Source organism: Bombina bombina, chromosome 10 (assembly GCF_027579735.1).
Source record: "Bombina bombina isolate aBomBom1 chromosome 10, aBomBom1.pri, whole genome shotgun sequence".
In the NCBI taxonomy this organism is placed as follows: domain Eukaryota; kingdom Metazoa; phylum Chordata; class Amphibia; order Anura; family Bombinatoridae; genus Bombina; species Bombina bombina.
In genome coordinates this window covers 152,198,351-152,213,123 of record NC_069508.1, presented here as the reverse complement: position 1 = coordinate 152,213,123, position 14,773 = coordinate 152,198,351, and the positions used below count along the sequence as shown (strand labels likewise).

The 14,773-nt window shown below is 37.8% G+C and overlaps 1 protein-coding gene across 4 annotated transcripts in view; it reads right to left on the bottom strand.

Moving 5' to 3' along the window:
* Positions 1-14,773, bottom strand: part of ERI3 (ERI1 exoribonuclease family member 3) — a 922,564-nt gene that overhangs the window by 504,337 nt on the left and 403,454 nt on the right. For all 4 annotated transcript variants that reach the window (XM_053693395.1, XM_053693393.1, XM_053693394.1 and 1 more), the window contains one exon: positions 10,299-10,371. In XM_053693395.1, the coding sequence (XP_053549370.1) occupies positions 10,299-10,371 (73 nt within the window). The remainder of the gene's footprint in view (positions 1-10,298; positions 10,372-14,773) is intronic.

Below are 14,773 nucleotides of genomic sequence, written 5' to 3'. Positions count from 1 at the left end.
CCACTATACAGTGCAGAATACTCATTTCCAGTATATAGATACACTTTACCAAAATACATAGTGCAGCATGCTCATTATCAGTGTATACATACACTTTACCAATGTACAGTGCAGAGTGCTCATTATCAGTGTATATATACTCTTTACCAGTGAACAGTAAAGCGTGCTCATTATCAGTGAACAGATACTCTTTACCACTATACACTGATGTGTGCTCATTATCAATGTATAGATACTCTTTACCACTGTACAGTACAGCCTACTCATTATCAGTTTATAGACACTCTTTACCACAGCGTGTTCATTATCAGTGTATAGATATTCGTTACCACTGGACAGTGCAGTGTGCTCATTATCAGTTTATAGATACTCTTGACCACTATACAATGCAGCCTGCTCATTATCAGTGTATAGATACTCTTTACCAGTGTACAGAGCCGTGTGCTCATTATCAGTGTATAGATATTCTTTACCACTGTACAGTGCAGAATGCTCATAAGTGTATAGATACTCTTTACAAGTGTACAGTGCAGCGTGCTCATTATCAGTTTATAGATACTCTTTACCACTGTACAGTGCAGTGTGCTCATTATAAGTGTATAGATACTCTTTACCACTGTACAGTGCAGTGTGCTCATTATAAGTATATAGATATTCTTTACCACTGTACAGTGCAGCATGCTCATTATCAGTTTACGGATAATCTTTACCAGCGTACATTACAGCATGTTCATAATTAGTTTATAGATATTCTTTACCACTGTACAGTGCAGAATGCTCATTATCAGTGTATAGATACTGTTTACCACTGTACAGTGCAGTGTGCTCATTATCAGTTTATAGATACTCTTTACCACTGTACAGTCCAGCATGCTCATTACCAGTGTATAGATACTCTTTACCAGTGTACAGTGAAGTGTGCTCATTATCAGTTTATAGATACTCTTTACCAGTGTACAGGGCAGCATGCTCATTATCAGTGTATAGATACCCTTTACCACTGTACAGTGCAGCATGCTCATTACCAGTGTATAGATACTCTTTACCACTGTACAGTGCAGTGTGCTCATTATAAGTATATAGATACTCTTTACCACTGTACAGTGCAGCGTGCTCATTATCAGTTTACGGATAATCTTTACCAGTGTACATTACAGCATGCTCATAATCAGTTTACAGATACTCTTTACCACTGTACAGTGCAGCATGCTCATTACCAGTGTATAGATACTCTTTACTACTGTACAGTGCAGCATGGTCATTATCAGTGTATAGATACTCTTTACCACTGTACAGTGCAGAGTGCTCCTTATCAGTGTATAGATACTCTTTACCAGTGTAAAGTGCAGCATGCTTATTATCAGTTTATAGATATGCTTTACCACTGTACAGTGCAGCGTGCTCATTATCAGTTTACAGATACTCGTTACCAGTGTACAGTGCAGCGTGCTCAATATCAGTGTATAATCTTTACCAGTGTACAGTGCAGCATGCTCATTATCAGTGTATAGATACCCTTTACCACTGTACAGAGCAAAGTGCTCATTATCAGTGTATAGATACTCTTTACCACTGTACAGTGCAGCATGCTAATTATCAGTGTATAGATCCTCATTACCACTATACAGTGCAGAATACTCATTTCCAGTATATAGATACACTTTACCAAAATACATAGTGCAGCATGCTCATTATCAGTGTATACATACACTTTACCACTGTACAGTGCAGAGTGCTCATTATCAGTGTATATATACTCTTTACCAGTGAACAGTAAAGCGTGCTCATTATCAGTGAACAGATACTCTTTACCACTATACACTGATGTGTGCTCATTATCAATGTATAGATACTCTTTACCACTGTACAGTACAGCCTACTCATTATCAGTTTATAGACACTCTTTACCACAGCGTGTTCATTATCAGTGTATAGATATTCGTTACCACTGGACAGTGCAGTGTGCTCATTATCAGTTTATAGATACTCTTGACAACTATACAATGCAGCCTGCTCATTATCAGTGTATAGATACTCTTTACCAGTGTACAGAGCCGTGTGCTCATTATCAGTGTATAGATACTCTTTACCACTGCCCAGAGCAGTGTGCTCATTATCAGTGTATAGATATTCTTTACCACTGTACAGTGCAGAATGCTCATTATAAGTGTATAGATACTCTTTACAAGTGTACAGTGCTCATTATCAGTTTATAGATACTCTTTACCACTGTACAGTGCAGTGTGCTCATTATAAGTGTATAGATACTCTTTAACACTGTACAGTGCAGTGTGCTCATTATCAGTGTATAGATACTCATTACCACTATACAGTGCAGAATACTCATTTCCAGTATATAGATACACTTTACCAAAATACATAGTGCAGCATGCTCATTATCAGTGTATACATACACTTTACCACTGTACAGTGCAGAGTGCTCATTATCAGTGTATATATACTCTTTACCAGTGAACAGTAAAGCGTGCTCATTATCAGTGAACAGATACTCTTTACCACTATACACTGATGTGTGCTCATTATCAATGTATAGATACTCTTTACCACTGTACAGTACAGCCTGCTCATTATCAGTTTATAGACACTCTTTACCACAGCGTGTTCATTATCAGTGTATAGATATTCGTTACCACTGGACAGTGCAGTGTGCTCATTATCAGTTTATAGATACTCTTGACCACTATACAATGCAGCCTGCTCATTATCAGTGTATAGATACTCTTTACCAGTGTACAGAGCCGTGTGCTCATTATCAGTGTATAGATACTCTTTACCACTGCCCAGAGCAGTGTGCTCATTATCAGTGTATAGATATTCTTTACCACTGTACAGTGCAGAATGCTCATTATAAGTGTATAGATACTCTTTACAAGTGTACAGTGCAGCGTGCTCATTATCAGTTTATAGATACTCTTTACCACTGTACAGTGCAGTGTGCTCATTATAAGTGTATAGATACTCTTTACCACTGTACAGTGCAGCGTGCTCATTATCAGTTTATAGATACTCTTTACCACTGTACAGTGCAGTGTGCTCATTATAAGTATATAGATATTCTCTACCACTGTACAGTGCAGCATGCTCATTATCAGTTTACGGGTAATCTTTACCAGCGTACATTACAGCATGTTCATAATTAGTTTATAGATATTCTTTACCACTGTACAGTGCAGCATTCTAATTATCAATGTATAGATACTTATTACCACTATACAGTGCAGAATACTCATTTCCAGTATGCAGAAACTCTTTGCCAAAATATATAGTGCAGCATGCTCATTATCAGTGTATAGATACTCTTTACCAGTGTACAGTGCAGAGTGCTCATTATCAGTGTATAGATACTCTTTACCAGTGAACAGTGAAGCATGCTCATTATCAGTGAACAGATACTCTTTGTCACTGTACACTGAAGTATGCTCATTATCAGTGTATAGATACTCTTTACCACTGTACAGTTCAGCGTGCTCATTATCAGTGTATAGATACTTTTTACCACTGTACAGTGCAGCATACACATTTTCAGTGTATAGATACCCATAACCACTGTACAATGCAGCATGCTCATTATCAGTGTATAGACACTCTTTACCACTGTAGAGTGCAGCATGCTCATTATCAGTGTATAGATATTATTTACCACTGGACAGTGCAGTGTGCTCATTAACAGTTTATAGATAGTCTTTACCAGTGTACATTACAGCATGCTCATTATCAGTTTATAGATACTCTTTACCACTATACAGTGCAGTATGCTCATTATAAGTGTATAGATACTCTTTACCACTGTACAGTAAACCGTGCTCATTATCAGTGTATATATACTCTTTACCAGTGTACAGAGCCGTGTGCTCATTATCAGTTTATAGATACTCTTTACCACTGCCCAGAGCAGTGTGCTCATTATCAGTGTATAGATATTCTTTACCACTGTAAAGTGCAGCATGCTCATTATAAGTGTATAGATACTCTTTACCAGTGTACAATGCAGTGTCCTCATTATCAGTGTATAGATACTCTTTACCACTGTACAGTGCAGCCTGCTAATTATCAGTGTATAGATACTCTTTACCACTGTACAGTGCAGATGATCATTATCAGTGTATAGATACTCTTTATCAGTGTACAGTGCGGAGCGTTCATTATAAGTGTATAGATACTCTTAACCAGTGTACAATGCTGCATGCTCATTATAAGTGTATAGATACTCTCTACCACTATACAGTGCAGAATATGCATTTCCAGTATATAAATACTCTTTGCCAAAATATATAGTGCAGCATGCTCATTATCAGTGTATAGATACTCTTTACCAGTGTACAGAGCCGTACGCTCATGATCAGTGTATAGATACTCTTTACCACTGTACAGTGCAGCATGCTCATTATCAGTGAATAGATACTCTTTACCAGTGTACAATGCAGTATCCTCATTATCAGTGTATAGATACTCTTTACCAGTGTACAGAGCTGTACGCTCATTATAAGTGTATAGATACTCTTTACCACTGTACAGTGCAGCATGCTCATTATCAGTGAATAGATACTCTTTACCAGTGTACAATGCAGTGTCCTCATTATCAGTGTATAGATACTCTTTACCAGTGTACAGTGCGGCGCGTTCATTATAAGTGTATAGATACTCTTAACCATTGTACAATGCAGCATGCTCATTATCAGTGAATAGATACTCTTTACCAGTGTACAATGCAGTGTCCTCATTATCAGTGTATAGACACTCTTTACCAGTGTAGAGTGCAAAGTGCTCATTATCAGTGTATAGATACTCTTTACCAGTGTAGAGTGTGGCGTGCTCATTATCAGTGTATAGATACTCTTCACCACTGTACAGTGCAGCATGCGCATTATCAGTTAATAGATATTTTTTACCAGTGTACAATTAAGCGTGCTTATTATAAGTTTATAAATACTCTTTACTACTGTACACTGCAGCGTGTTCATTATCAGTGTATAGATACTCTTTACCACTGTACAGTACAGCATGCTCATCAGTTTATAGATGCTCTTTACCGGTGTACAGTGCAGCGTATTCACTATCAGTTTATAGATACTCTTTACCACTGTACAGTGCAGCATGCTCATTATCAGTGTATAGATACTCTTTACCAGTGTACAGTGCAGCCTGCTCATTATCAGTGTATAAATACTCTTGACCAGTGTACAGTGCATTGTGCTCATTATCAGTTTATATATACTCTTTACCAGTGTATAGTGCAGCACGCTCATTATCAGTGTATAGATACGCTTTACCACTGTACAGTGCAGCATGCTCATTATCAGTGTATAGATACTCTTTACCAGTGTACAGTGCAGCCTGCTCATTATCAGTGTATAAATACTCTTGACCAGTGTACAGTGCATTGTGCTCATTATCAGTTTATATATACTCTTTACCAGTGTATAGAGCAGCACGCTCATTATCAGTGTATAGATACGCTTTACCACTGTACAGTGCAGCATGCTCATTATCAGTGTATAGATACTTTCATCCTTATACAGTGCAGCGTGCTCATTATCAGTGTATAGATACTCACATCATTATACAGTACAGTGTCCTTATTATCAATGTATAGATACATCATTATACAGTGTAGGGTGCTCATTATCAGTGTATAAATACTCACATCATTATGCAGTGCAGTACGCCCATTATCAGTGTATAGATTACTCACATCATTACACAGTGCAGCATACTCATTATCAGTGTATAGATGCACTTTACCACTGTACAGTGCAGCCTGTTTATTATCAGTGTACAGTGCAGCGTACTCATTATCAGTTTATAGATGATCTTTACCAGTGTACAGTGCAGTGTGATCATTATCGTTGTATAGATACATCATTATACAGTGCAGCATACTCATATCAGTAAATAGACACTCACATCAATATATAGTGCAGCATGCTCATTATCACTGTATAGATACTCATTATCATTATACAGTGCAGCATGCTCATTATCGGTGTATAGATACTCGCGTCATTATATAGTTCATCGTGATCATTATCAGTGTACAGATATTCTTTACAGTGTACAGTGCAGCATGCTCATTATCAGTGTATAGATACTTTCATCATTATACAGTGCAGTTTGCTTTTTATCAGTGTGTGGATGCTCACATTATTATACTGTGCAGCATACTCATCAGTGTATAGAAACTTTCATCATTATACAGTGCAGTGTGCTCATTATCTCAGTGTATGGTTAACTCACATCAATATACAGTGCAGTGTGCTCATTATGAGTGTATGGATATTCACGTCATTGTACTGTGCAGTGTGCTCATCATCAGTGTATAGATACTCACATCATTATACAGCACAGCATGCTTATTATCAGTGTATAGATACTCACATCATTATACAGCACAGCATGCTTATTATCAGTGTATAGATACTCTTTACCAGTGTACAGTGCAGTGTGCTCATTATCAGTGTATAGCTAATCTTTACCAGTGTACAGAGCAGTGTGCTCATTATCAGTGTATAGATACTCTTTACCAGTGTACAGAGCAGTGAGCTCATTATCAATGTATAAATAATCTTCACCAGTGTACAGTGCAGCGTGCTCATTATCAGTGTATAGATACACTTTACCACTGTACAGTGCAGCATGCTCATTACCAGTGTATAGATACTCTTTAGCACACTGCACTGTACAGTGGTAATTATCAATGTATAGATACTCTTTACCAGTGCACAGTGCAGCGTGCTCATTATCAGTGTATATATATTCTTTACCAGTGTACAGTGCAGCATGCTCATTATCAGTGAATAGGTACTTTTTACCACTGTATATTAAAGAGTGCTCATTATCAGTGTATATATACTCTGTACCAGTGTACAGTGCAGCGTGCTCATTATCAGTGTATAGATACTCTTTACCAGTGTACAGTACAGCGTGCTCATTATCAGTGTATAGATACTCTTTACCAGTATACAGTGCAGTGTGCTCATTATCAGTGTATAGATACTCTTTACCACTGTATATTAAAGAGTGCTCATTATCAGTGTATAGATACTCTTTACCAGTATACAGTGCAGTGTGCTCATTATCAGTGAATAGGTACTCTTTACCACTGTATATTAAAGAGTGCTCATTATCAGTGTATATATACTCTGTACCAGTGTACAGTGCAGCGTGCTCATTATAAGTGTATAGATACTCTTTACCAGTGTACAGTGCATCGTGCTCATTATCAGTGTATAGATAATCTTTACCACTTTAAAGTACAGCGTGCTCATTATCAGTGTATAGATACTCTACCCATGCACAGTGCAGCGTGTTCATTTTCAGTGTATAGATACTCTTTACTACTGTACAGTGCAGAGTGCTCATTATCAGTGTATAGATACGCTTTAGCACACTGCACTGTACAGAGGTAATTATCAGTTAATAGATACTCTTTACCAGTGTACAGTGCAGCATGCTCATTATCAGTGTATAGATAATCTTTACCACTGTAAAGTGCAGCATGCTCATTATCAGTGTATAGATACTCTTTACCACTGTACAGTGCAGAGTGCTCATTACCAGTGTATAGATACTCTTTAGAAAGCTGCACTGTACAGTGGTAATTATCAATGTATACATATTCTTTACCAGTGTACAGTGCAGCGTGCTCATTATTAGTGTATATATACTCTTTAACAGTGTACAGAGCCGTGTGCTCATTATCAGTTTATATATACTCTTTACCAGTGTACAGTGCAATGTGCTCATTATCAGTTTATATATACTCTTTACCAGTGTACAGTGCAGCGTGCTCATTATCAGTGTATAGATACTCTTTACCAGTGTACAGTACAGCATGCTCATTATCAGTGTATAAATACTCTACCACTGTACAGTGCAATGTGCACATTATCAGTGTATAGATACTCTTTACCAGTGTACAGTGCAGCATGTTCATTATCAGTGTATAGATACTCTTTACCAGTGTACAGTGCAGCATGCTCATTATCAGTTTATAGACACACTTTACCAGTGTACAGTGCAGCGTGCTCATTATCAGTGTATAGATACTCTTTACAAATGTACAGTGCAGCCTGCTCATTATCAGTGTATAGATACTCTTTACCAGTGTACAGTACAGCGTGCTCATTATCAGTGTATAGATACTCTTTACCAGTATACAGTGCAGTGTGCTCATTATCAGTGTATAGATACTCTTTACCAGTGTACAGTACAGCGTGCTCATTATCAGTGTATAGATACTCTTTACCAGTATACAGTGCAGTGTGCTCATTATCAGTGTATAGATACTCTTTACCACTGTACAGTGCAGCATGCTCATTATCAGTGTATAGATACTCTTTACCACTGTACAGTGCAGCATGCTCATTATCAGTGTATAGATAATCTTTACCAGTGTACAGTACAGCTCATTATCAGTTTATAGATACTCTTTACCAGTATACAGTGCAGTGTGCTCATTATCAGTGTATAGATACTCTTTACCACTGTACAGTGCAGCATGCTCATTATCAGTGTATAGATACTCTTTACCACTGTACAGTGCAGCATGCTCATTATCAGTGTATAGATAATCTTTACCACTGTACAGTGCAGCATGCTAATGATCAGTTTATAGATACTCTTTACCACTGTACAGTGCAGCATGCTCATTATCAGTGTATAGATACTCTTTACCACTGTACAGTGCAGCATGCTCATTATCAGTGCATAGATACTCTTTACCACTGTACAGTGCAGCATGCTCATTATCAGTGTATAGATACTCTGTACCATTGTACAGTACAGCTTGCTCATTATCAGTTTATAGATACTCTTTACCAGTGTACAGTGCAGTGTGCTCATTATCAGTGTATAGATACTCTGTACCAGTGTACAGTGCAGCGTGCTCATTATCAGTTTATAGATACTCTTTACCACTGTACAGTACAGCATGCTCATTATCAGTGTATAGATACTCTTTACCACTGTACAGTGCAGCATGCTCATTATCAGTGTATAGATACTCTTTACCACTGTACAGTGCAGCATGCTCATTATCAGTGTATAGATACTCTTTACCATTGTACAGTACAGCGTGCTCATTATCAGTGTATAGATACTCTTTATCAGTGTACAGTGCAGCGTGCTCATTATCAGTGTATAGATACTCTTTACCATTGTACAGTACAGCGTGCTCATTATCAGTTTATAGATACTCTTTACCAGTGTACAGTGCAGTGTGCTCATTATCAGTGTATAGATACTCTTTACAAGTGTACAGTACAGCATGCTCATTATCAGTGTATAGATACTCTTTACCAGTGTACAGTACAGCGTGCTAATTATCAGTGTATAGATACTCTTTACCAGTGTACAGTACAGCGTGCTCATTATCAGTTTATAGATACTCTTTACCAGTGTACAGTGCAGCCTGCTCATTATCAGTGTATAGATACTCTTTACCACTGTACAGTGCAGCATGCTCATTATCAGTGTATAGATACTCTTTACCATTATACAGTGCAGCATGCTCATTATCAGTGTATAGATACTCTTTACCAGTGTACAGTGCAGCATGCTCATTATCAGTGTATAGATACTCTTTACCAGTGTACAGTGCAGCGTGCTCATTATCAGTGTATAGATACTCTTTACCACTGTACAGTGCAGTGTGCTCATTATCAGTGTATAGATACTCTTTACCACTGTACAGTGCAGCGTGCTCATTATCAGTGTATAGATACTCTTTACCAGTGTACAGTGCAGCGTGCTCATTATCAGTGTATAGATACTCTTTACCAGTGTACAGTGCAGTGTGCTCATTATCAGTGTATAGATACTCTTTACCACTGTACAGTGCAGCGTGCTCATTATCAGTGTATAGATACTCTTTACCAGTGTACAGTGCAGCGTGCTCATTATCAGTGTATAGATACTCAGCATCATTATACATTATGAAACAAATGAATACTGACTTACAATGGTGCTTGTGGAGAGGGTGACAAAATGTGTTTTTTACCTGGAGGAGACGGTTAAAGACTGCTCTTCCAACCCTTATAAAGCAGCACATTATACCAATTGTGTAACCTGTGTAACAATAACACTCACTGTGCAGACTCACAATGAAGGAGCAGATACAGATACTGTCACATCTGTGCACAAAAGGTGCAGGAAAACTGTCAGTCCCAAGAGACAGGGAAAAAATGCCACTTCATTTCCATGCAAATGACACAGAACGTGAAACACCTCCCTAAGGACAAATGCATTTAAAAGAGAAAGGAACTAGAAGAGAAAAGTACCTTTTTCAGATTAATCCACTGCTTGAAATAGTCTGCGACCTGGAGTCCTAAATATTCACACTGTCCTGGTAACCTGTAGCAGGAAAAAGGGAAACTGTGGTCAGGATCCGCGGGCAGCATAGCAATTGACATTAGAAACGCAGAGAAAAATAAACAAGCCTCAGAAGTGATTCATTCTGGGTGTCATTTGTCAACATTTTCCCTAATACAACAACAATAGTACACAGAATATTGTACAGTGTAGAAGATATTTACTGTTGCAGTTAAATGGGCAGGAAACCATTATATTATTAAGGACACAGTGAGTCAAACCGGCCACACAATTTTATACAATGCTCCAATTAATTTCTATTATCTAATTTGCTTCATTCTCTTGGTATACTTGAAAAGCATACTTAGGTAGACTCGGGAGCAGCAAAGCACTACTGGGAGATAGCTGCTGATTGGTGGTTGCACGTCTGATGTGTTTATTTAACTCCCAGTATGCATTACTGCTCCTTCAACAGAGGATACCAACAGAATGAAGCAAATTAAATAATAGAAGTAAATTGTATTTTGGTTTTTGTATATATACTTTTTATTGTGATTTAGTTATTGTCAAACAGACAAAACAATGCAGCAAAACTCAATTACAATAAAATATTTTCTTAGCTCAACAGGTTTTACAAAGGTCAATTCAAGAATGAAAAGAACAAATGGCTTTCAAGTTACATAAATAAAACAATTTAATAGTACAATGTATGAAAGAAACGCCAGTCACATTTCAAACCCCCTCTACAACTTACAAGGCCACTTCTGGGCCTCAGATAATTGGAGACCTGAAATAAAGGAGACGACCTGTGGGTCTCCTAAAGAAAACTCCTATAATAAACTGTGGTATGAATAAATGAAAATAAGAATAACGCTTACCTGATAATTTCATTTCCTTCTCCTGGTAGAAGTTGCTGGTATTGACTACCTAAGGAAGAAAACAAACCCTTGTCCTCAAAACAGCCTTATCTTGATAGATCACAAGATAAGGGGGATCTCACATTAATGCCGACAGCTCTGAAACTCTACGAGCAGAGGAAATAGCCAGCAGGAAAACCATTTTCCAAGTGAGTAACGTAAAGGGACAATCAAGTAAAAATTAAACTTTCATTATTCAGATAGAGCATGCAATTTTAAACAACTTTCCAATTTATTTCCATTAAAAATAGTGCAGTGTCTTTTTATATTTAACCTTTTTGAGTCACCAGCTCCTACTGAGCATGTGCAAGAATTCACAGAATAAGCGTATATGCATTTGTGATTGGCTGATGGCTATCACATGGTACGTGTATGCATTTGTGATTGGCTGATGGCTGTCACATGGTACAGCGGGAGAGTGGAAATAGACATAACTTTTAAAATTGTCATAAAAAAAATCTGCTATTCATTTGAAGCTCAGACTAAAAGCTATTGCATTGTCTTGTTATCTTGCATGTGTTGATTAGGCAAATCTACTGTGTTGACTGGTCCTTTAATATCAACAGCATGCAGAGGCGCAAACAGAGCCTCTGAAGAACCCTAAGAACCAAATTAAGACTCCAAGGGGGAGAAACAGGTTTAAAAATGGATTTAATTCTGTCCAAAGCCTGAACAAATGCCTGAACATCTGGCAAACAAGCCAACTTCTTATGGAACAGAACCGAAAGGACAGAGATCTAACCCTTAAAAGAGCTAGCTGAAAGGCCCTTCTCCAGACTCTCCTGGAGAAACTGTAGGAGACATTGTCAATCTACGCCACGAGAGTCCACACTGGTTATACCAGTGGAGATAAGTTTTTCAGACCTTGTAGTAAATGCATCTGGTGAGAGGCGTTTGATCCTGGATAAGGGTATCAATCACCTTGTCAGAGAAGCCTCTCTGAGCCAAGATTAGCCAATTAATCTCCAGGCAGTCTGCCTCAGAGTATCTAGGTCTTGATAAACGAACGGACCATGTGAATGTAGGTCCTGATGTAGAGGCAACCACCAAGTGAGAGCAAACAACATGGCCACTAGGTAGGTTTAGGAGCTTCCGCACTCCTCTGGTTTCTATTCGGACGAAAGGAACGAAAACATCCAGCCAAATGACCCATGGCCTTGGCCTTTTTGTCCTGTGGCAGGAAAGCCCCCTTCGAACCCAGGCTAGATTTGATCATAGCTACTGTCACTGGGGCAAACAGGTACTTCCCCTTAAAGGACAGGGATAGTAATCTTGACTTGGAGACATTATCCGACAACCACAAGGTGAAGTAGGAGGGATATTTAAGCTTTGTTTTGGTGTCTTTGCCTCCTCCTGGTGGCCAGGAAAGGTAATTCCCATAAGTTATGCATGTTTCTCGTGGACTCTCACTGCCAATAGAAGGACGTTTATATAAACAATGGTGTAAATATTTAATATCTAGTAGCTCCATAAAAAGGCAGCAAAAAGCAGAATTCAGAGTCAGAAGTGCCTAAAGAAAAAAAAAAGAGGGTGATAGAAGTATATGACTACTACAACCACCCTTGTAGTCGCATACATTTCTCAAGCATATTACTCTGATCCCTCACGTCACTCATCCCAACTGACCAAAACTAAACTATGAAGGCATACACAGCCCTCTCAGGGAGTACTTCTTCATTCTCCTGATGTAAAGAACTATATCAAACACCATCCTCATAGTGACCGGAGTGTGTCCTTCATCCAGTTTCTAGCAATTGCCAATTTTGTAGCCAGAAATATATATATATATATATATATATATACATACACAAAGAGCTGGGTTGTGCATCAGCTTGTAGACTAAGAATTAGTCCCTAACAAACTGGCTATGTGAGATCACAATTACCTTAAAGGGACAGTCAAGTCCAAAAAAAAAACTTTCATGATTCAAATAGGGCAACTTTCCAATTTACTTTTATCACCAATTTTGCTTTGTTCTTTTGGTATTCTTAGTTGAAAGCTAAACCTAGGAGGTTCATATGCTAATTTCTTAGACCTTGTAGTCTGCCTCTAATCTGAATGCATTTTGACAGTTTTCACCACTAGAGGGTTTTAGTTCATGTGTTTCATATAGATAACAATGAGCTCAAGCACGTGAAGTTACCTAGGAGTGAGCACTAATTGGATAAAATGCAAGTCTGTCAAAAGTACTCAAAAAAGGGGGCAGTTTGCAGAGGCTTAGATACAAGGTAATCACAGAGGTAAAAAGTGTATTATTAAAACTGTGTTGGTTATGCAAAACTGGGGAATGGATAATAAAAGGGATTATCTATCTTTTTAAACAACAAAAATTCAACTTTTTACATCCCCACCAAAAATAGATTTGCGTCTCTTTTTGTTCGCATCCCCTCCAGCATAAAACTAACTTTTGAGGAAAGATCAGGTGAATTCTCACTGGAACCCTATGCCACCTTAGTAACAATCTGACAAAAAAGCTCATACAATATGGTGCAGTGAATAGCAGATTTTGTTTCTCTAATCTGCTTCCCTATAAGTAATTCCCATCTCTCCCAATCGCTTGTAGCGTTGTAACTTTACAAAAGCGATTGAATTTAAAAATATATGAAAGTGTAGGGATAGCACTATGTATAAGGGTTTACCAGTCAATCATCTCCTCTCCCAGTGTGCTAAAGCACGTAAACCTTGCTTTGGAAAGCCCCAATACATTATCATAAAACCCAACCGAAAAAAAATCAAAAAAGGAAACTTTTTAGGACTGTCTAGTAGTAGAAAGTATTAAGTTATCCCCTCTATATAGGTATAGCACTTGCCAAAAAATTGTATGTTTTATCTGAATAATAAAAGGAAAATGTTAAAGGACCACTCGGAGCAGTAGAATTGCATCATTAATAAGCACATAATAAAAAAAACAATAACACCTACTCTAAATTTCAAATAAATAGATTATTTTCTGACAAATTTATTTTTTCTCCCATTTTATGGTCCCCTGTATACGTAGAGAGTATACGTATACCCTGTGAGCTTTCTGTACATGCTCAGTAGGAAGTGTGAATATAAAAAGACTGAACAATTTGATAATGGAAGTAAACTGGAAATTGTCATAAAATTGCTGCTATATCTGAATGCTAAAAGTTTATTTTGACTTAAGTGTCCTTTGTCCCTAAGTTTCATGACCCTTTGATGCTGAACAATTGCTACCTCACAGGTTCTGTAATGAACCATGAGACGGAGAGAGAGAGGGATAGAGCGTGAGACAGAGAGAGAGTGAGAGAGACAAGGAGAGGGAGAGCATGAGAGAGAGATATAGAGTGTGAGACGGAGAGAGAGAGAGCGTGAGAGAGAGATAAAGAGCGTGAGAGGGAGAGCATGATATAAATATATATATAAATATATATATTATAACAATATTGTTTAAGCGCTGTCTATTGGTTCTATTGCTTTTTACTGCAATCTTAGCTTTTTTCCCTTTTCTTTCTTAGAAGACTAGAAGCGTTAACAACTATATATTGTAATTTATCTCATTTTCT